We start from the raw sequence: 24,848 nt of genomic DNA, 5'->3' as shown, positions 1-24,848 counted from the left end.
TAATAAACACTTTTACAGACTGACACATTATGAATCCACTTTTCAGATTTTTTAAAAAGCACATGTCCAAACTGCTTTTACAGACCAGCACCATTTGTAACCTGGGTGTCTGCCTACACTCCAGCAAGGGCAACCAGCCTTAGTGATGCTGAATGTATTTGCATTACTGACTGAAACCTCAAACCCCACTCGCTTGTGAATACTGTGCATGATTCCACATGGTAAGTAGCTGGCTGTGTGCTAAGAGTCAGCTTCTGCACCAAAAAAAGGCTCCCCCTTTCCTTCTAATGCAACTGTGAAATCACCAGAGCAATACGCAATAAATCTCTGCCTGTAATTCCTATTTGCACACAGAGTCATGTTTTCACATTAGTCACAAAACGAAATTTCTTTGCCAATTTGAAAGCACACTTACTGCTCTTTTTTTTGGCAAGTGATAAACACTTTTACAGACTGACACATTATGAATCCACTTTTCAGATTTTTTAAAAAGCACATGTCCAAACTGCTTTTACAGACCAGCACCATTTGTAACCTGGGTGTCTGCCTACACTCCAGCAAGGGCAACCAGCCTTAGTGATGCTGAATGTATTTGCATTACTGACTGAAACCTCAAACCCCACTCGCTTGTGAATACTGTGCATGATTCCACATGGTAAGTAGCTGGCTGTGTGCTAAGAGTCAGCTTCTGCACCAAAAAAAGGCTCCCCCTTTCCTTCTAATGCAACTGTGAAATCACCAGAGCAATACGCAATAAATCTCTGCCTGTAATTCCTATTTGCACACAGAGTCATGTTTTCACATTAGTCACAAAACGAAATTTCTTTGCCAATTTGAAAGCACACCTACTGCTCTTTTTTTTGGCAAGTAATAAACACTTTTACAGACTGACACATTATGAATCCACTTTTCAGATTTTTTAAAAAGCACATGTCCAAACTGCTTTTTCAGACCAGCACCATTTGTAACCTGGGTGTCTGCCTACACTCCAGCAAGGGCAACCAGCCTTAGTGATGCTGAATGTATTTGCATTACTGACTGAAACCTCAAACCCCACTCGCTTGTGAATACTGTGCATGATTCCACATGGTAAGCAGCTACCTGTGTGCTAAGAGTCTGCTTCTGCACCAAAAAATGGCTCCCCCTTTCCATCTAATGCAACTGTGAAATCACCAGAGCAATACGCAATCAATCTCTGCCTGTAATTCCTATTTGCACACAGAGTCATGTTTTCACATTAGTCACAAAACGAAATTTCTTTGCCAATTTGAAAGCACACTTACTGCTCTTTTTTTTGGCAAGTGATAAACACTTTTACAGACTGACACATTATGAATCCACTTTTCAGATTTTTTAAAAAGCACATGTCCAAACTGCTTTTACAGACCAGCACCATTTGTAACCTGGGTGTCTGCCTACACTCCAGCAAGGGCAACCAGCCTTAGTGATGCTGAATGTATTTGCATTACTGACTGAAACCTCAAACCCCACTCGCTTGTGAATACTGTGCATGATTCCACATGGTAAGTAGCTGGCTGTGTGCTAAGAGTCTGCTTCTGCACCAAAAAATGGCTCCCCCTTTCCATCTAATGCAACTGTGAAATCACCAGAGCAATACGCAATAAATCTCTGCCTGTAATTCCTATTTGCACACAGAGTCATGTTTTCACATTAGTCACAAAACGAAATTTCTTTGCCAATTTGAAAGCACACTTACTGCTCTTTTTTTTGGCAAGTGATAAACACTTTTACAGACTGACACATTATGAATCCACTTTTCAGATTTTTTAAAAAGCACATGTCCAAACTGCTTTTACAGACCAGCACCATTTGTAACCTGGGTGTCTGCCTACACTCCAGCAAAGGCAACCAGCCTTAGTGATGCTGAATGTATTTGCATTACTGACTGAAACCTCAAACCCCACTTGCTTGTGAATACTGTGCATGATTCCACATGGTAAGTAGCTGGCTGTGTGCTAAGAGTCTGCTTCTGCACCAAAAAATGGCTCCCCCTTTCCATCTAATGCAACTGTGAAATCACCAGAGCAATACGCAATAAATCTCTGCCTGTAATTCCTATTTGCACACAGAGTCATGTTTTCACATTAGTCACAAAACGAAATTTCTTTGCCAATTTGAAAGCACACTTACTGCTCTTTTTTTTGGCAAGTGATAAACACGTTTACAGACTGACACATTATGAATCCACTTTTCAGATTTTTAAAAAGCACATGTCCAAACTGCTTTTTCAGACCAGCACCATTTGTAACCTGGGTGTCTGCCTACACTCCAGCAAGGGCAACCAGCCTTAGTGATGCTGAATGTATTTGCATTACTGACTGAAACCTCAAACCCCACTCGCTTGTGAATACTGTGCATGATTCCACATGGTAAGTAGCTGGCTGTGTGCTAAGAGTCTGCTTCTGCACCAAAAAATGGCTCCCCCTTTCCATCTAATGCAACTGTGAAATCACCAGAGCAATACGCAATAAATCTCTGCCTGTAATTCCTATTTGCACACAGAGTCATGTTTTCACATTAGTCACAAAACGAAATTTCTTTGCCAATTTGAAAGCACACTTACTGCTCTTTTTTTTGGCAAGTGATAAACACTTTTACAGACTGACACATTATGAATCCACTTTTCAGATTTTTTAAAAAGCACATGTCCAAACTGCTTTTACAGACCAGCACCATTTGTAACCTGGGTGTCTGCCTACACTCCAGCAAGGGCAACCAGCCTTAGTGATGCTGAATGTATTTGCATTACTGACTGAAACCTCAAACCCCACTCGCTTGTGAATACTGTGCATGATTCCACATGGTAAGTAGCTGGCTGTGTGCTAAGAGTCTGCTTCTGCACCAAAAAATGGCTCCCCCTTTCCATCTAATGCAACTGTGAAATCACCAGAGCAATACGCAATAAATCTCTGCCTGTAATTCCTATTTGCACACAGAGTCATGTTTTCACATTAGTCACAAAACGAAATTTCTTTGCCAATTTGAAAGCACACTTACTGCTCTTTTTTTTGGCAAGTGATAAACACTTTTACAGACTGACACATTATGAATCCACTTTTCAGATTTTTTTAAAAGCACATGTCCAAACTGCTTTTACAGACCAGCACCATTTGTAACCTGGGTGTCTGCCTACACTCCAGCAAGGGCAACCAGCCTTAGTGATGCTGAATGTATTTGCATTACTGACTGAAACCTCAAACCCCACTCGCTTGTGAATACTGTGCATGATTCCACATGGTAAGCAGCTACCTGTGTGCTAAGAGTCAGCTTCTGCACCAAAAAATGGCTCCCCCTTTCCATCTAATGCAACTGTGAAATCACCAGAGCAATACGCAATAAATCTCTGCCTGTAATTCCTATTTGCACACAGAGTCATGTTTTCACATTAGTCACAAAACGAAATTTCTTTGCCAATTTGAAAGCACACTTACTGCTCTTTTTTTTGGCAAGTGATAAACACTTTTACAGACTGACACATTATGAATCCACTTTTCAGATTTTTTAAAAAGCACATGTCCAAACTGATTTTACAGACCAGCACCATTTGTAACCTGGGTGTCTGCCTACACTCCAGCAAGGGCAACCAGCCTTAGTGATGCTGAATGTATTTGCATTACTGACTGAAACCTCAAACCCCACTCGCTTGTGAATACTGTGCATGATTCCACATGGTAAGTAGCTGGCTGTGTGCTAAGAGTCTGCTTCTGCACCAAAAAATGGCTCCCCCTTTCCATCTAATGCAACTGTGAAATCACCAGAGCAATACGCAATAAATCTCTGCCTGTAATTCCTATTTGCACACAGAGTCATGTTTTCACATTAGTCACAAAACGAAATTTCTTTGCCAATTTGAAAGCACACTTACTGCTCTTTTTTTTGGCAAGTGATAAACACTTTTACAGACTGACACATTATGAATCCACTTTTCAGATTTTTTAAAAAGCACATGTCCAAACTGCTTTTACAGACCAGCACCATTTGTAACCTGGGTGTCTGCCTACACTCCAGCAAAGGCAACCAGCCTTAGTGATGCTGAATGTATTTGCATTACTGACTGAAACCTCAAACCCCACTTGCTTGTGAATACTGTGCATGATTCCACATGGTAAGTAGCTGGCTGTGTGCTAAGAGTCTGCTTCTGCACCAAAAAATGGCTCCCCCTTTCCATCTAATGCAACTGTGAAATCACCAGAGCAATACGCAATAAATCTCTGCCTGTAATTCCTATTTGCACACAGAGTCATGTTTTCACATTAGTCACAAAACGAAATTTCTTTGCCAATTTGAAAGCACACTTACTGCTCTTTTTTTTGGCAAGTGATAAACACGTTTACAGACTGACACATTATGAATCCACTTTTCAGATTTTTTAAAAAGCACATGTCCAAACTGCTTTTTCAGACCAGCACCATTTGTAACCTGGGTGTCTGCCTACACTCCAGCAAGGGCAACCAGCCTTAGTGATGCTGAATGTATTTGCATTACTGACTGAAACCTCAAACCCCACTCGCTTGTGAATACTGTGCATGATTCCACATGGTAAGTAGCTGGCTGTGTGCTAAGAGTCTGCTTCTGCACCAAAAAATGGCTCCCCCTTTCCATCTAATGCAACTGTGAAATCACCAGAGCAATACGCAATAAATCTCTGCCTGTAATTCCTATTTGCACACAGAGTCATGTTTTCACATTAGTCACAAAACGAAATTTCTTTGCCAATTTGAAAGCACACTTACTGCTCTTTTTTTTGGCAAGTGATAAACACTTTTACAGACTGACACATTATGAATCCACTTTTCAGATTTTTTAAAAAGCACATGTCCAAACTGCTTTTACAGACCAGCACCATTTGTAACCTGGGTGTCTGCCTACACTCCAGCAAGGGCAACCAGCCTTAGTGATGCTGAATGTATTTGCATTACTGACTGAAACCTCAAACCCCACTCGCTTGTGAATACTGTGCATGATTCCACATGGTAAGTAGCTGGCTGTGTGCTAAGAGTCAGCTTCTGCACCAAAAAAAGGCTCCCCCTTTCCTTCTAATGCAACTGTGAAATCACCAGAGCAATACGCAATAAATCTCTGCCTGTAATTCCTATTTGCACACAGAGTCATGTTTTCACATTAGTCACAAAACGAAATTTCTTTGCCAATTTGAAAGCACACTTACTGCTCTTTTTTTTGGCAAGTAATAAACACTTTTACAGACTGACACATTATGAATCCACTTTTCAGATTTTTTTAAAACCACATGTCCAAACTGCTTTTTCAGACCAGCATCATTTGTAACCTGGGTGTCTGCCTACACTCCAGCAAGGGCAACCAGCCTTAGTGATGCTGAATGTATTTGCATTACTGACTGAAACCTCAAACCCCACTCGCTTGTGAATACTGTGCATGATTCCACATGGTAAGCAGCTACCTGTGTGCTAAGAGTCTGCTTCTGCACCAAAAAATGGCTCCCCCTTTCCATCTAATGCAACTGTGAAATCACCAGAGCAATACGCAATAAATCTCTGCCTGTAATTCCTATTTGCACACAGAGTCATGTTTTCACATTAGTCACAAAACGAAATTTCTTTGCCAATTTGAAAGCACACTTACTGCTCTTTTTTTTGGCAAGTAATAAACACTTTTACAGATTGACACATTATGAATCCACTTTTCAGGTTTTTTAAAAAGCACATGTCCAAACTGCTTTTTCAGACCAGCATCATTTGTAACCTGGGTGTCTGCCTACACTCCAGCAAGGGCAACCAGCCTTAGTGATGCTGAATGTATTTGCATTACTGACTGAAACCTCAAACCCCACTCGCTTGTGAATACTGTGCATGATTCCACATGGTAAGTAGCTGGCTGTGTGCTAAGAGTCTCCTTCTGCACCAAAAAATGGCTCCCCCTTTCCATCTAATGCAACTGTGAAATCACCAGAGCAATACGCAATAAATCTCTGCCTGTAATTCCTATTTGCACACAGAGTCATGTTTTCACATTAGTCACAAAACGAAATTTCTTTGCCAATTTGAAAGCACACTTACTGCTCTTTTTTTTGGCAAGTGATAAACACTTTTACAGACTGACACATTATGAATCCACTTTTCAGATTTTTTAAAAAGCACATGTCCAAACTGCTTTTACAGACCAGCACCATTTGTAACCTGGGTGTCTGCCTACACTCCAGCAAGGGCAACCAGCCTTAGTGATGCTGAATGTATTTGCATTACTGACTGAAACCTCAAACCCCACTCGCTTGTGAATACTGTGCATGATTCCACATGGTAAGCAGCTACCTGTGTGCTAAGAGTCTGCTTCTGCACCAAAAAATGGCTCCCCCTTTCCATCTAATGCAACTGTGAAATCACCAGAGCAATACGCAATAAATCTCTGCCTGTAATTCCTATTTGCACACAGAGTCATGTTTTCACATTAGTCACAAAACGAAATTTCTTTGCCAATTTGAAAGCACACTTACTGCTCTTTTTTTTGGCAAGTGATAAACACTTTTACAGATTGACACATTATGAATCCACTTTTCAGATTTTTTAAAAAGCACATGTCCAAACTGCTTTTACAGACCAGCACCATTTGTAACCTGGGTGTCTGCCTACACTCCAGCAAGGGCAACCAGCCTTAGTGATGCTGAATGTATTTGCATTACTGACTGAAACCTCAAACCCCACTCGCTTGTGAATACTGTGCATGATTCCACATGGTAAGTAGCTGGCTGTGTGCTAAGAGTCTGCTTCTGCACCAAAAAATGGCTCCCCCTTTCCATCTAATGCAACTGTGAAATCACCAGAGCAATACGCAATAAATCTCTGCCTGTAATTCCTATTTGCACACAGAGTCATGTTTTCACATTAGTCACAAAACGAAATTTCTTTGCCAATTTGAAAGCACACTTACTGCTCTTTTTTTTGGCAAGTGATAAACACTTTTACAGACTGACACATTATGAATCCACTTTTCAGATTTTTTAAAAAGCACATGTCCAAACTGCTTTTACAGACCAGCACCATTTGTAACCTGGGTGTCTGCCTACACTCCAGCAAAGGCAACCAGCCTTAGTGATGCTGAATGTATTTGCATTACTGACTGAAACCTCAAACCCCACTTGCTTGTGAATACTGTGCATGATTCCATATGGTAAGTAGCTGGCTGTGTGCTAAGAGTCTGCTTCTGCACCAAAAAATGGCTCCCCCTTTCCATCTAATGCAACTGTGAAATCACCAGAGCAATACGCAATAAATCTCTGCCTGTAATTCCTATTTGCACACAGAGTCATGTTTTCACATTAGTCACAAAACGAAATTTCTTTGCCAATTTGAAAGCACACTTACTGCTCTTTTTTTTGGCAAGTAATAAACACTTTTACAGACTGACACATTATGAATCCACTTTTCAGATTTTTTAAAAAGCACATGTCCAAACTGCTTTTTCAGACCAGCACCATTTGTAACCTGGGTGTCTGCCTACACTCCAGCAAGGGCAACCAGCCTTAGTGATGCTGAATGTATTTGCATTACTGACTGAAACCTCAAACCCCACTCGCTTGTGAATACTGTGCATGATTCCACATGGTAAGTAGCTGGCTGTGTGCTAAGAGTCTGCTTCTGCACCAAAACATGGCTCCCCCTTTCCATCTAATGCAACTGTGAAATCACCAGAGCAATACGCAATAAATCTCTGCCTGTAATTCCTATTTGCACACAGAGTCATGTTTTCACATTAGTCACAAAACGAAATTTCTTTGCCAATTTGAAAGCACACTTACTGCTCTTTTTTTGGCAAGTGATAAACACTTTTACAGACTGACACATTATGAATCCACTTTTCAGATTTTTTAAAAAGCACATGTCCAAACTGCTTTTACAGACCAGCACCATTTGTAACCTGGGTGTCTGCCTACACTCCAGCAAGGGCAACCAGCCTTAGTGATGCTGAATGTATTTGCATTACTGACTGAAACCTCAAACCCCACTCGCTTGTGAATACTGTGCATGATTCCACATGGTAAGTAGCTGGCTGTGTGCTAAGAGTCAGCTTCTGCACCAAAAAAAGGCTCCCCCTTTCCTTCTAATGCAACTGTGAAATCACCAGAGCAATACGCAATAAATCTCTGCCTGCAATTCCTATTTGCACACAGAGTCATGTTTTCACATTAGTCACAAAACGAAATTTCTTTGCCAATTTGAAAGCACACTTACTGCTCTTTTTTTTGGCAAGTAATAAACACTTTTACAGACTGACACATTATGAATCCACTTTTCAGATTTTTTAAAAAGCACATGTCCAAACTGCTTTTTCAGACCAGCATCATTTGTAACCTGGGTGTCTGCCTACACTCCAGCAAGGGCAACCAGCCTTAGTGATGCTGAATGTATTTGCATTACTGACTGAAACCTCAAACCCCACTCGCTTGTGAATACTGTGCATGATTCCACATGGTAAGCAGCTACCTGTGTGCTAAGAGTCTGCTTCTGCACCAAAAAATGGCTCCCCCTTTCCATCTAATGCAACTGTGAAATCACCAGAGCAATACGCAATAAATCTCTGCCTGTAATTCCTATTTGCACACAGAGTCATGTTTTCACATTAGTCACAAAACGAAATTTCTTTGCCAATTTGAAAGCACACTTACTGCTCTTTTTTTTGGCAAGTGATAAACACTTTTACAGATTGACACATTATGAATCCACTTTTCAGATTTTTTAAAAAGCACATGTCCAAACTGCTTTTACAGACCAGCACCATTTGTAACCTGGGTGTCTGCCTACACTCCAGCAAGGGCAACCAGCCTTAGTGATGCTGAATGTATTTGCATTACTGACTGAAACCTCAAACCCCACTCGCTTGTGAATACTGTGCATGATTCCACATGGTAAGTAGCTGGCTGTGTGCTAAGAGTCTGCTTCTGCACCAAAAAATGGCTCCCCCTTTCCATCTAATGCAACTGTGAAATCACCAGAGCAATACGCAATAAATCTCTGCCTGTAATTCCTATTTGCACACAGAGTCATGTTTTCACATTAGTCACAAAACGAAATTTCTTTGCCAATTTGAAAGCACACTTACTGCTCTTTTTTTTGGCAAGTGATAAACACTTTTACAGACTGACACATTATGAATCCACTTTTCAGATTTTTTAAAAAGCACATGTCCAAACTGCTTTTACAGACCAGCACCATTTGTAACCTGGGTGTCTGCCTACACTCCAGCAAAGGCAACCAGCCTTAGTGATGCTGAATGTATTTGCATTACTGACTGAAACCTCAAACCCCACTTGCTTGTGAATACTGTGCATGATTCCACATGGTAAGTAGCTGGCTGTGTGCTAAGAGTCTGCTTCTGCACCAAAAAATGGCTCCCCCTTTCCATCTAATGCAACTGTGAAATCACCAGAGCAATACGCAATAAATCTCTGCCTGTAATTCCTATTTGCACACAGAGTCATGTTTTCACATTAGTCACAAAACGAAATTTCTTTGCCAATTTGAAAGCACACTTACTGCTCTTTTTTTTGGCAAGTGATAAACACGTTTACAGACTGACACATTATGAATCCACTTTTCAGATTTTTTAAAAAGCACATGTCCAAACTGCTTTTTCAGACCAGCACCATTTGTAACCTGGGTGTCTGCCTACACTCCAGCAAGGGCAACCAGCCTTAGTGATGCTGAATGTATTTGCATTACTGACTGAAACCTCAAACCCCACTCGCTTGTGAATACTGTGCATGATTCCACATGGTAAGTAGCTGGCTGTGTGCTAAGAGTCTGCTTCTGCACCAAAAAATGGCTCCCCCTTTCCATCTAATGCAACTGTGAAATCACCAGAGCAATACGCAATAAATCTCTGCCTGTAATTCCTATTTGCACACAGAGTCATGTTTTCACATTAGTCACAAAACGAAATTTCTTTGCCAATTTGAAAGCACACTTACTGCTCTTTTTTTTGGCAAGTGATAAACACTTTTACAGACTGACACATTATGAATCCACTTTTCAGATTTTTTAAAAAGCACATGTCCAAACTGCTTTTACAGACCAGCACCATTTGTAACCTGGGTGTCTGCCTACACTCCAGCAAGGGCAACCAGCCTTAGTGATGCTGAATGTATTTGCATTACTGACTGAAACCTCAAACCCCACTCGCTTGTGAATACTGTGCATGATTCCACATGGTAAGTAGCTGGCTGTGTGCTAAGAGTCAGCTTCTGCACCAAAAAAAGGCTCCCCCTTTCCTTCTAATGCAACTGTGAAATCACCAGAGCAATACGCAATAAATCTCTGCCTGTAATTCCTATTTGCACAGAGTCATGTTTTCACATTAGTCACAAAACGAAATTTCTTTGCCAATTTGAAAGCACACTTACTGCTCTTTTTTTTGGCAAGTAATAAACACTTTTACAGACTGACACATTATGAATCCACTTTTCAGATTTTTAAAAAACCACATGTCCAAACTGCTTTTTCAGACCAGCATCATTTGTAACCTGGGTGTCTGCCTACACTCCAGCAAGGGCAACCAGCCTTAGTGATGCTGAATGTATTTGCATTACTGACTGAAACCTCAAACCCCACTCGCTTGTGAATACTGTGCATGATTCCACATGGTAAGCAGCTACCTGTGTGCTAAGAGTCTGCTTCTGCACCAAAAAATGGCTCCCCCTTTCCATCTAATGCAACTGTGAAATCACCAGAGCAATACGCAATAAATCTCTGCCTGTAATTCCTATTTGCACACAGAGTCATGTTTTCACATTAGTCACAAAACGAAATTTCTTTGCCAATTTGAAAGCACACTTACTGCTCTTTTTTTTGGCAAGTAATAAACACTTTTACAGATTGACACATTATGAATCCACTTTTCAGATTTTTTAAAAAGCACATGTCCAAACTGCTTTTTCAGACCAGCATCATTTGTAACCTGGGTGTCTGCCTACACTCCAGCAAGGGCAACCAGCCTTAGTGATGCTGAATGTATTTGCATTACTGACTGAAACCTCAAACCCCACTCGCTTGTGAATACTGTGCATGATTCCACATGGTAAGCAGCTACCTGTGTGCTAAGAGTCTGCTTCTGCACCAAAAAATGGCTCCCCCTTTCCATCTAATGCAACTGTGAAATCACCAGAGCAATACGCAATAAATCTCTGCCTGTAATTCCTATTTGCACACAGAGTCATGTTTTCACATTAGTCACAAAACGAAATTTCTTTGCCAATTTGAAAGCACACTTACGGCTCTTTTTTTTGGCAAGTGATAAACACTTTTACAGACTGACACATTATGAATCCACTTTTCAGATTTTTTTAAAAGCACATGTCCAAACTGCTTTTTCATACCAGCATCATTTGTAACCTGGGTGTCTGCCTACACTCCAGCAAGGGCAACCAGCCTTATTGATGCTGAATGTATTTGCATTACTGAGTCCAACCTCAAACCCTTAAACTATTCTTTTATTATACCAGTACACCTTAATTTATTGTGAAAACATAGTCCATATTATTTTACATGTTCCTCACATTTAAATTTCTCCCAAAACAGAAAATAATAAACACAACTTCAACAAAAAGAATTGCATTTCTATTATTCATTTCTTAATTTACCATATACATCCCCTCTCAAACTCTAAACTCACCTTTAAAATTAGTTAGTTGTGAAAGAAATGTGGCACTCAAACAGCAGATTATCAGAGCCAGGATCTCTGTTCTCTACACCTCTCTCCTCTCAGCAGAACCAGATAATGGCAAACTTTCCCTCTCTTTTTCCACACATATACATGTTAGTTTCAAATCTCAGTGCTTGCCCCTTTTTTTCAAATTTAATCACACATTTCTATTGGTTGAAAACCAACCCTTTTCCAAAAGTACCCTTCCCCCAACTTGACTTCTGCCTAGTACCCTTCCCCCAACTTGACTTCTGCCTGCTACCATAGCAACAGCTCATGGAACACTGCTGTGTGGAGTCAGGTCAGAAGTTCGCCAAACAATGTTTCAATTCCACAGAGCAAGAGTGCTTGACTTTTCAAACCTAACAGCAAATCCATAGTACTGTTCTTTGGTAACACATTTTTCTGTACCAATACAAAACATGCTTTTATTAATTTACACATACAGCCTAGTTTTTATTCTAGAATGGTATGAAACAGCCAATCAGTTCTTTTTTTTTGAAAAAAATATGTATGCCTCCATTTCCAAACTGTCTTTCTTTTCATATTGCCATTCTACTGAAAGACACCTCCTGAGTGCATCCAGTTCTCCTTTGAAGATGTTCACAGTGTGGATTGTAGGGCACAGCTATGTCTTCTGGAGTGAAAAGTATGCAGAGAAAACAGATATGGTGAGAGACCTTGCTTTGCCAAATGTAGACATTAAATGGATTGGTCAGAGAGGGTTAAAGTGGCACCAATTGATGCCATTGGTGAAATCCTTCATGCACATCCAACACCCTGACCTCATAATAGTGCACTGTGGTGGCAATGACCTAGGCACTTTGACTGGGGTAGGTCTGGAAATGCTTATGAAGGAGACCTTTGCAGAACTGTTTTCACTTTTCCCTAAAACTGCCTTTGTGTTTTCTAACATATGCCAAAGGCAAAAATGGAACTGGTCCAATCATTTCTGTCCGCAGATTGACAAAGCAAGAAAGCACGTCAACAAATCTGTTTCTGCTTTCCTCCGTGACTATGGTATGGGTTCCATTTACCACAACAACTTGCGTTATGACATGCAAGACATTTATAGAGGAGATGGTGTACACTTCAATGATGAAGGGAACAGAGTCTTCCTCTTGAACCTTAGACTCTGCATCGGTACTTACTTCACTATTAAATCACTTCATAAACACAACGGCTCTTTTTAGAGCCCCCTAATATCTAAACACTTAAATCTGATTTTCGTTTCTTTTTTTATTTTATTTTTTACCGTACGCTTACCGTACGCGTACCCCGTGATTTTTTTAAAAATCAATAAATGTTTTCTTTGTACTTTTCTGTCCTTCTTTGACCCCCTTACAAATGTTAGGGGGTCTGTAACTCTCCTCCTTGCCCCCTTTTCTTGTTATCACTATTTTTTTTCTGAGTGAAACACACGAAATGGCGGCCGCGGCTTCCTGGTTTCGACCGATTTGAATGTTTACTAAGATCTAAGAGCCAATCAGAATCGCGCTCGCGCACGCCACCGTACGCGTACGGTAAGCGTACCGTAAGCGCACCGTAAGCTGGCTCAGATATATATATTGATTTAAAGGCTATTTTCTCAGAATCTACTGAACAGATTTACACCAAACCTACAAAAGGCACTTCCTTGACCTGAGGACTACCTCTCTGCCAAATTTCTAGTAATTCTGTTCAGCCGTTCGGGCTGTAGCCCTGTCTAAAGGTCCTATGGAAAAATGCATGGGAAAAATGCGTTTTGGGACCCCCATTTTATCTCAGCCCCCGCTTGACGAATGCCCCTGAGACTTTCAGGGAAGGAGCGGAGCGTAGCGCCCCACCTATTTTGAAAAATTCGCGAGGATTCGTCGACCGGCGCCAAAGTTATTCAAAATAGAATGTTGCGGATTTCCTATGGAAACGTGGTCCTAACTATAACTATCTACTGGCGACCGCCAGTAGATAATATATATATATATATATATATATATATATATATATATATATATATATTATCTACTGGCGGTCGCCAGTAGATAGTTATAGTTAGGACCACGTTTCCATAGGAAATCCGCAACATTCTATTTGGAATAACTTTGGCGCCGGTCTACGAATCCTCGCGAAATTTTCAAAATAGTTGGGGCGCTACGCTCCGCTCCTACCCTGAAAGTCTCGGGGGGATTCGTCAAGCAGGGGCTGAGATAAAAGGGGGGTCCCAAAACGCGTTTTTCCCATGCATTTTTCCATAGGACCTTTAGACACAGCTACAGCCCGAACGGCTGAACAGAGTTCCTTGAAATTTGGCAGAGAGGTAGTCCACAGGTCAAGGAAGTGCCTTTTGTAGGTTTGGTGTAAATCTGTTCAGTAGATTCTGAGAAAATAGCCTTTAAATCAATATATATATCTGAGCCCGCTTACGGTGCGCTTACCGTGCGCTTACCGTACGCGTACGGTGACGTGCGCGAGCGCGATTCTGATTGGCCGTTAGATCTTAGTAAACATTCGAATCGGTCGAAACCAGGAAGCGGCGGCCGCCATTTTCTCTCTCGCACTCTGACAGGGGGTTGAAAAACAAAGGGCAAAAACATGTAAAGGGGCTGTTTAGACAGCTCCCAAGCACCTAGCCATGTTGAGGAAGTCCCCAACGATCCCCCAAGTGAAAAAAGGCAATTTTAATTTTTTCAAAAATTTCGCCGATTACGCTTACCGTACGCGTACGGTAATAAATAATAAAAAAAATAAAAAACTATCCACATTCTCCCCACCCCATGTGCAAAAAGTGCCCGAAGGGCACCATTTGTGCATGGCATATTACAGCAAAGAAAAACATATATTTTACCTGTCACAACGATGCTCATCATATGTCCTCCATGTGCGCACGGTGCGCGAAGCGCATCGTGCGTTCATGGCCCATCTAGCGTAACGTGGGCACGCGGTGCGCGAAGCGCACCGCGTGCTCACTGTGCGCGCACGGAACGAACTGCGTTAAGTGGGCGCGCACGCCACGAATGGCGTAAAGTAACTTAGCATTTAAAAAAACATACAAATTCACTGAAAAAAACATAGGTTTCACACACGTTATAGTTAGGAATTAGCATTTAAAAAACCTTGCAAATTCACTGAAAAAACCATAGGTTTCACACATGTTATAGTTAGCTGGACATTTTACTGATAAAAAACCAATGAAATTCCCCCGTTATAGTTACTGTAGGCAACTATAACTCACGCGACCGTAATCCTCTGCTGATGACATATGTGTCTTTATGAAAAAAAAATATTTGTAATATATGTATAGCTAAAATTTAATGGAAGAAGACATGGACAAATAAGTGTCTAAATACAGTATTAGCATCAGCAGAGGATTACGGTCGCGTGAGTTATAGTTGCCTACAGTAACTATAACGGGGGAATTTCATTGGTTTTTTATCAGTAAAATGTCCAGCTAACTATAACATGTGTGAAACCTATGGTTTTTTCAGTGAATATATATATAGTTATATCTCTTACTACTGAGCATCAGAGTGATACAGAAAATATTTCAACACTAAGGCACATACAAGGAAACAAATTTTTTTTACTTAAAAGGACAAACGATAAAACATAAACAAAAATGAGGAGTTACACAAATTCCAGCATCCAACAGACTATTGTCCCAAAATTGTTCCATTAGGTTCATAGATAAGGTCAAAAGTACTGTTAGTCCCCTCTTACAAGAAGATGCTTCGACTGGGACCAAATTCGTTGATAAGAAAATTATTTGTGTGCTAAAAAAAGCCAAACTGGTTTCAAAGAAGCAGGTAGTGGACAGACATCAACGTTTTGGTCTTTTGTATAATTAACATACAAGACCATCCTCAGGACAATAATTAGAAACAAAATATCCCGTAGATTTCACTAATATATAAAAGGGAGAATTAAAAAACGTAGACAAATGCCTCGAGAAACTGAAGTTAAAATAAAATATGTTACAGCTGTTTCGAGGTATATGTAAATAAGTACAAAACCAAATAGTGTGGCACTCTGTGACCAATTAAAACCAGCCGGACTAAATCCAAACAATAACATGCCATGAGTACTAATGTGCAAAACAAACAATGATATATCTAATTGGCAATTTAGACTGTACCAACATACCAATTTTGTATCGTCTATCTTTGAAATGTGCAGTAAAATGTAGATAATAATTATAATTGGATTTATTTTGAATTCGAGCTCACCACAATCCTTGGTAATGCAGCATTACAAATTACTGTAATGCTTTTAGAGAGAGCAACAGTAGAAATGTTAGCCAGTAATAAAAATGTTAAGGGCCAAGAAGGCAGCATCAAATTGCTTACCAATTTAACTTTGAAGAGAGTACCAATTTAAATGGCAAGACTGTGGAAATCTGCAGCCATTGAAGACTGCAAGTACATGGTGTTCTTATCGAAATATGTCAGGTCTCATTCCCCCTGTTATGGCTCATCCGGCCACCATCATAATGAGGCCCATAGTGCCTAATTTAGATCTTTGCCGGACGGGTTACTCCGTCACAACAGTGATTGATATCCCGTCCGTCGAAATATAATTTCTATAGGATATAATGTGATTTATATTTTGGCAGACGGGATATCTGTCACCGTTGTGATGGGGTAACCCGTCCACCAAGATCTAAATCAAGCCCTAGGGCTAAAATAATATGTGACTAGATGTGTCCCAGAGATTATTCTTGTTTATTTTATATAAAGCTTTCAGTCCAGAGGCTTTAACTTGATTGGAAGTGATGTTATGTGCTGTAGACACTGCCGGTCATGGTCCCTTTAGGAGGGGTCTGAGCAAATTTGCAAGTTTCAGCTACAGGAGAGGGGCAGGCAGAGACTTAGGGCTTGATTCAGATCTTGGAAGACGTGTTACTCCGTCACAACGGTGACAGATATCCCATCTGCCAAAAATATAAACCCCATTATATCCTATGGGATTTATATTTTGGCGGACAGGATATCCGTCACTGTTGAGATGAAGCAACCCATCCGCCAGGATCTAAATTAGGCCCTTAATTCAATGCGTGCTTCAGCTTCTGTTCTGTGCTCTTTTGACTCCCCAAGTCTGACTCAGATGGTCTTCAACCCAGATCCATCAAAGGCTTTTTTTTTGCTGATATACTCCCCCTTTTTGCCAAGAACAATATCTGTCCATTCTTTCTTTATTCTTCTAACTTCTGTCTTGACTCTGCTTTGCTTAGTAAGCGCTGATGTGATGTGAGGACCCCTATGTTATGCTCAGTCCTTAATTTGTAAAAAAATAAGTGATTGTCCCAAGTTTTGCTCAGGAGCCCTCGACCAGCACTAGTGAAGGTCGTGGTAATAAATAACAAGGCTGTGTAGTCTTGATCGCACTTGAACCCCAAAGTGCCGGTGGTCCCTACCTGAAACCAATGGCCCAAATTAAGCACTGGATCATTATCACCGTAAACACTCGCCACGTTTAGATGCAGGAGATGTGACTATAACTATGTGAAATTCACATTGGGAGAAAGGGAATGAATTTGAAGCACAGGAAATATAAAGCTGCCCCACAGAACTTGAAAAAACAACAGGCCTCTATTTCATGGCGGCTTGCAAGAGCATAAAAAATCTACCAAAACCAGGTTACATGACTCAGAAATATGCACGAGGTTCTTACACTTATCTCCGGCCTTGGGTGAGACTTGTAGGGCTCATCATAGTGTGACTTACTTTGTTGAATGAATTGAGGCATCTAAATGGAATTAAATATGTTGTCTTCATTATCATAATGATCACTTTTTTTGTTTAAATAGAGTGTCCGAATGACCAGGTATACAGTGACTGCGCCAATGCCTGTCCGCGCGCCTGTTCAGACTTGGACCCTGGCACCGAGTGCATCAACGACAGCTGTGAGCCTGGGTGCGCATGCCCTGCCGGACAGGTATGTCTGAGGGATCCTGTCTGTGCAGTCATTGAAAGTAAAGGGAGTCAGTGGGTAGGAGTTGTGGCCTAATGGCCAGAGCTGCCGACTTTAGGACTAGTTTGAGTCCTGGTGTCAGCTCCATGCTCTGCGAATCTGAGCAAATCACTTACTATCCCCAGACCCAAGAAGAAAATCAATCTGACCATGTGTGACATACTTTGTTGGTCATATAAAGCACTCCAATGCCTTTGAGACAAGTTTGCACTATATAAAAATGCAAACAAAAAAATGGATGTATAGGGCTGACCCATTGTCCTGTCCAGTGCGTTGTAAGTGGGTGGAAGCAAAGTGTGAATGACAAGTTAATAGACCAGTAGATGAAGCCCAGTTATATAAAGCTACTCGCTGTGTGTATAGTATGATTGATTTAAAAAAAAAAAAAAACAATAGCCTGGCAGGAGAGCTAAAGCTGTCTCAATGGTAAGACCTAAAAAGTGAACTCATCGACCAGAGAAATGTAGACTAAAAATTGCTCGCCCAATTGCCATAAAAACAGACCCACTATAACATTTTTTTTAAAACTCAAAATGCATTTGAACCTAGTTTTGTACCATCTAGAATGTATGTCATAAAACGAAGGGGCTGGGAAATTGAATTATTTTCTCTCTGCGAAATTTCATTAAAATTATACAAACTTACATGCATGCTGTATAGGGTGACCAACTGGCATGGGTGCAAATTCAGGACAGTGAGTGTAAAAATTCAGGACAAAGGGTCAAAATTCAGGACAAAAATTCAGGACAGGAGGTCAAAATTCAGGACAAAAGGTAAGTTTTACAGACACATCAGAGGAGGCTGCACAATAGTATATAAGTAAGTAAATAGACAACCACTTAAGTACAAGTGAAAATAAGTTTATATTAGGTTGAGACAATTGTGCACTTCATGGTTTTTCAGTATGCGCGCAGTTTTAAGCAAATCTGCAGGTCTTTTTGTGGTAACGAAACCGCCCCCACCTTTCCAGCTCTCAAAGAAAACGCCCGATGCACAGTCTGGCCAGTCTGGCCTTTCTACCACCCTCCAATGGAGCCCCTCATCTTCACATAGACCCTCTCTCATGTGTATTTAATTTCTTCTAAAGTGCTACTCATCCCAAGTATGTTGGGCAGAGTGTTAGAGTGCTTTACAACACACACATATTATATAGAGACAATCACTCATTAAAATTTGAAAGTCAATGTATAGGAAATGTTGCTTAAGATAATGGGGCTTACAATGTGTAATCATACTTTCATCCATCATTCAGTCTTTCATCATTCATTCTGTCCTTCCATCTGTGTGCCCATCCATGTCCATATTCAACCATTTACAAACCAATCCATCACGTATCCTTCCATCCATCATTTCACTCATCCATCCCTCCATCCACCCTTTTACTCATCCATCCATTATCCATCCATCCACCCTTTCACCCTATCCATCCGTATACTCATCCATCCACTCTTCCACCCATCCATCCATTTACTCATCCATCCTGCCATTTACCTATAAAGCCATCCTTTCACTTACTCATTCATCCACCCAGTCACTCATTCTTCCACCCGTTCAGTTATCCATTTACCAATCCTCCCTTTCTCTCTCAATTCCCCTTTCACTTAGTCATCCATCCTTCCATCCACCCACCCATCCATCTACTCATCCACTCAAGAATCCATCCATTGAACCTATCACTCATCTATCCTTTCACTCACCCATCCATCCTTTCTCTCATCCATCCACCCTTTCACTCCTTCACTCATCTATCCATCCTTATGTCCATCTACTCGCCCTTTCACTCACTCATCCAGCCTTACATCCACCCTTTCACTCATATGTCCATCCATTCACCCTTTCACTTATCAATTCATCAATCCATTCATCATTTCTCTCATCAATCCACCCATTCACTTGCCCATCATCCACTCTTTCACTCATCCATCCATCCATCCATCCATCCATCCATCCATCCATCCATCCATCCATCCATCCATCCATCCATCCATCCATCCATCCATCCATCCATCATTTCACTCATCCATCCACCCATCCCTTCACTTACTTACTCACTCACATTTTCACATTAATTATGAGCTGAGCCTTTGTCTGCAGAGTTGCAGACAGAAGGGACCCATCAAGAACTCCACCCTAGCTGTAGTTCCTAAAGCAAGGGGTGGGGTGGGGCAGGGTTCACTATGTCCCTGCACATAGGCAATCTGAAAAAGTGGAAGGCATGAGTCAGGTATGATGCACAGTGCCTGGACGTGGGGCAACTGTGACATGGTGTTGTTTCCAGAGCTTTAAGTGGGATGAAAAAACTAGGGCGTCTCTCCAAAAGGGTGTTCGATGTAATTAAGGGCGTGGATTAAAACACATAAGCTAAAAATCTGTGCTTAGTATAATGTGCAGCCCGACTGGTATTTTTTGTTGCTTCTGTCATTGCATCCAGATATGTTAATACAACAAGTAATGTTACACCTAGAACATGTAACGTTACACCTACAACAAGCCAGAACTATTGGCTTTGTCAATGGTTGTTAGTTTCATACAATAAAAAAACAGCAACCATGGCTTGCTTGAATATAATATTGAAAATGCGTCAGTTCTAAAACGATGAGACTCTGAAAGAAATATAATCCTTTCCTTTGAACTTCTTTCACCGCCTTCATTTGGTTAACTGGATTCTCACCTAGCAGCAGCATGGGTGTTTTTGCACTTCCATGTGACAGAATGCCCTACCCTGGACCGAGGCTGTAGGAGGCCACCACATGCAGTGCCAGCCCAGACTGACCCATTGTCATTCTTTATGTGGCAATCAGCCCCACACAGAATGACAATGCGGCTGCTCTTGTGCTCAGAGGAGTGGGAGGCGGCCCCATCAGGGAGCTGAGGCCTTTTGCGGGGAAACAGCTCTGTTCCCTGAAAGGCCCAAAATTACGGACAAAAGGCATCCGTAAAAGGGATCCTCACGGACAACGGACTTGAGGTCCAATTTACGGACGGTCCGTGAAATTCACGAACGGTTGATCACCCTAATGCTGTAAATGTGGTTTGCCAGTATTTTGTAGGAATCTTTCACGCAAGAACATACCTGGCGTAAAAAAAAAGTCACAAAAAGTAGCCCCCGGGGCCTGGTGGGAGTTAATGAAAATGTTTCAGTTAGAAATGTTATACTCATATCTGTCTCCTAAGAGCAAAAATGGTGTGAAATTGTGTAATGTGTATGCCATGAAATTCATACAACATGATATTAACAACGTTTGTGAAGTTCATGAGGCTAAATTACATTTTTCATGGACCTCTATGGAGTACAAGGAAAAAGTGATCTAAAATGTGAACTTAAATAGTTACCTCCCCGGGTGCCATCTCATGCTGGCAGACTACATAAAAAAACAAACATGAAAGAAGACCTTGGTGCCAAGTTGCCTTTAATACAGGAACTGTGATTTGCATGTTGTAATTATCATTTTACATATTACACTTGTGGTAGGAATGTCCTGTGTGCACTCAGCCCTTTACAACAGGAGGTCATGGACTTACTGCATTACTTGAGATAGGTATGTAGGAAAGAAAAGGCTCATAACGTCGGACCCCATGGCCCCTGTAATGGGTTGGAGTCCCATTCTCATAGCCTTTTCCTGGCTCCAGGCCATTTGCCCATGCCTGAGGCTCCAAGCTCAAAGTAATTTTTAGGAGGCCCCCAATATACTTTTTCCTGGGTGTGCACATCATATTACGGTATGTTACTGGTAGAAGATCATTAAAACTGACACTGACAGTCTGTTAGTAAAAAACCTATGAATGGTGTATGTGTCCCACAATTTTGAAGGTTGAGCTGTATGGATCTTCTTCCTCTTGATCTGAATGATGCCTTGAGGTGGAGTACATCAAGACTTGCAGAAACCGAATGAATGCTGATATGTTATTTGATTTCCTTGGTTGTGCGGGGGGATATGAAGTCACATTCTTCCTATAGATCTCCACTTTTGCTGACAGGTGTGTTATTGTGCAGGAGTCTGTTGATACCTTCTAGAAAAGGGTTATGATATATTTTTTACGTTTCTGTTTTTTGCTTCAGATTCTTCAGGATGGAGGATGTGTCCAAGTGGAGGAATGCAGGTGTTCCCTCCTCACAGTCTCAGCTGTGTCCTTGTTTTCCAACCTTACCCTGGAGGAAAGGTTGACAGAATACCCAGCTGGCACCGTGATACACCATCAGTGCAACAGCTGGTACGTCAGCTTAGACACATTGAACAGACATTAATAGCCATGACACATAAAATGAGCATTACAAGTACTAATTTAAAGCACAGTCTCTGCCACAGTTTTGAACTGACTGCAGCCTTAAATAGCTGTTGAGCTGGAGCAGCTATTGTACCACCTTTAACAGTAGTAAATCGTTGATGTAACAGGACATTTCAAAGCATGTGCTGCTTTTGACTGGAAATGCTGCATCATTTGTTGGCATTGTCATTACAACCATCATCATTACCTCCACTACCTTCATGATTACCACATAACCACCGCACCATTAACTCCATTGACAAACCTCCCACTTCATTAGTACTGCTATTGCAACCACTATTGCCACCACCCTAATACCACCTCCAAAAGGATCATAAAAAATTACTGCGACTACCATATCACCGCCCTTATTACTACCACTTTTAATGCAAGTATCACCCCCACTAATACCACCACCACTATTACCATATCCTTCTTTACCACTGTGTCTTTACCAATGTCACCATTATAACCACCATTACCATCACCACCATTCCCATTCCCACTACCATGACCATCACCCTTACCATCATTACCACCATCACATTATCACATCATATCAAGACTCCAATTACCACCACCATTAATGCCACCAAACATATTATCACAAATGTAGCTAATAAAAATCAATTACCAGCGTCACTAGTGCAACACCATTACTACTACCACTATTACCACAATAGCCGCCATTCGCTCTTCTGATATTGCATTTTCCACCAACACTGCTATCACCATTATGGTCAACAACACCACTACCTTTACCACCACCTCCATTGACAACCATCATCTCCACTTTCATTTCCATTGACACCGCAACCATCATTACCAATTTACCATGCCAACATTCCGACTACAACAATTATCACCACCAACCATAAACATCAACACAATAGCCAACATTACACCGCCAATACCACTACCAGCATTTCCACCTTACCATCATCGCCTGCCCATCATCATTCCCATTCTTCTAAACTTAATTGTCACCACCATTACACCACCACATTACCAAAGCCATTGCCACCAATACCACCACCACTTTACCATCAACAGCCCATTACCTCCATTTTTATCAGCACTAATAAAACTAAGGCCACTATCACCTCCATTACGACCAGCATAAGAACTTTCACCATTATCACAATTACTATTACATGCATCAACTTTTGTAAATAGCACAGTTACCACAGCTATCACAACTATACTACAATCACTACCACCACCATTACCCCTCTACTATTGCCACTTATACTACCACTAGCGGCATAACTACCACTGTTACCACCATTAACATTTCTCCCACCACCAACATTACTACCATCACCACTACTGTATTTGCCATCAATTCAATTCCATTACCACTATCTTTATACTTGTTACAATTACCATCAATATTTCCACAGGCACCACCAGCAACATGATTGCCACTTCTATTGCCACAATTTACATCACTGCCTTTAGCTTGCCTACCACTCTTCCAGCATTACAACCACCGCTATCAAATTTGCCACCACCATCATTAGCCCGATCTTTAGCACCACCATTAAAATTATCATCTTTGCTATATCACAACAATCACTAATACTACCCTTCCCCTTATCATCACCACCATGACTGCTACTACCTGCACTATTGCAGCCACCACGATTTCCAATGCTAGAATTACCAGCAATATAATCACCAAAGGAACCACCAACGCTATTACCAACATATTCATTCTCACCTTTTGCTCTCCCACCACTACTGTGTCTATAAACATTACAATCAACATTACCACCAGCTCCACCATTATAATTGCCACCACTACAATTAGCATCACCATTACCACAATAAATACTAGAATTACCATCACCACTGCTATCACCACCAATACCAATGCCATACCTCACCTTTGCCATAGCCACCATTACTTTAATTATCATCAGTATCAGAGTTGCTAGCACCACCGGCATTACCTCCACCATTATCACACCACTATCACTACTTCTATTAATACCTCTACCATTACCACCACTCTGATTACAACCACCATTACCACCACCGCATTGCTGATAAAGTCCCCTCCAAAACTGCCATTGCCAATACTGATCCCACAACTATCCTTAAAACCCCCACCAGCTACACCATTACCAGCAGCAAATTTTACTAGACTCACCAGTATTATCATCAGCACTGCCATCATTACCGTCGGCATTACGTGCTCCATCTATTACTTCCACTTCCACCTCCATCTTTATCACAGGCCCCACCACAACCATTGCCAGCATTATCACCACTGTTACCATTGCAATTATTGCCACCACCCTCACCATTTATAGCACCTCTGTCATTAACCATCCTCACCATTTCCACCACTATACCTTGAAATCCAATAACAGCACCATTACCACCAATACCATTACTACCACCATTACACCTTCTACTGCCATTAACAAAACCACCATCACAATTAATGCCTCCTCCATTACCACCATTGTCACCACCAACATTACCATTACCACTATTTTAGTTATCACTACCATTACTACCACCCCCAACAGTGCAGCCACCAAAATCATCATCCGCATAATGCCCACCATTACTACCACCGTCACCACTGGGCCAACATTCCTACCACCATTTCCTCCACCAGCATTGCCACCATTCCCACAAACACCCCTATTACCATCTCCATTATAACCAAAACTAATGCTGCAATTACCACCATTCTGAACACTATCACCACCATGCATCTACTATCACCAGTCAGTGCACCACCTTTCCAGCCATAAAAACGAATACCACCAACAGTATTACCCTAGCAGCATCATTAAACCACCACCACGATTGCCACTGCCACCCCCATTGCTACCACTATTTCCAGTAACACCACAACTAACAACATCACCATTACCTGTTCTAATAGATTACTACCATCACTATCACCATTACTTTCACCACCATTT

General features: G+C 41.2%; 1 protein-coding gene across 1 annotated transcript in view; it reads left to right on the top strand.

The window, feature by feature from the left end:
* The window catches only part of LOC146796142 (SCO-spondin-like), a 1,481,201-nt gene that overhangs the window by 1,326,334 nt on the left and 130,019 nt on the right, over nt 1–24,848 (top strand). The window contains exons 108-109 of the mRNA XM_085631266.1: nt 17,474–17,601; nt 21,698–21,849. Coding sequence (XP_085487392.1) covers nt 17,474–17,601; nt 21,698–21,849 — 280 coding nt within the window. The remainder of the gene's footprint in view (nt 1–17,473; nt 17,602–21,697; nt 21,850–24,848) is intronic.

This window comes from Triturus cristatus, chromosome 10, assembly GCF_964204655.1.
Source record: "Triturus cristatus chromosome 10, aTriCri1.1, whole genome shotgun sequence".
Classification (NCBI taxonomy): Eukaryota; Metazoa; Chordata; class Amphibia; order Caudata; family Salamandridae; genus Triturus; species Triturus cristatus.
Note: the sequence above shows the minus strand (reverse complement) of the source record. Positions and strands in the feature narration are given on the sequence as shown.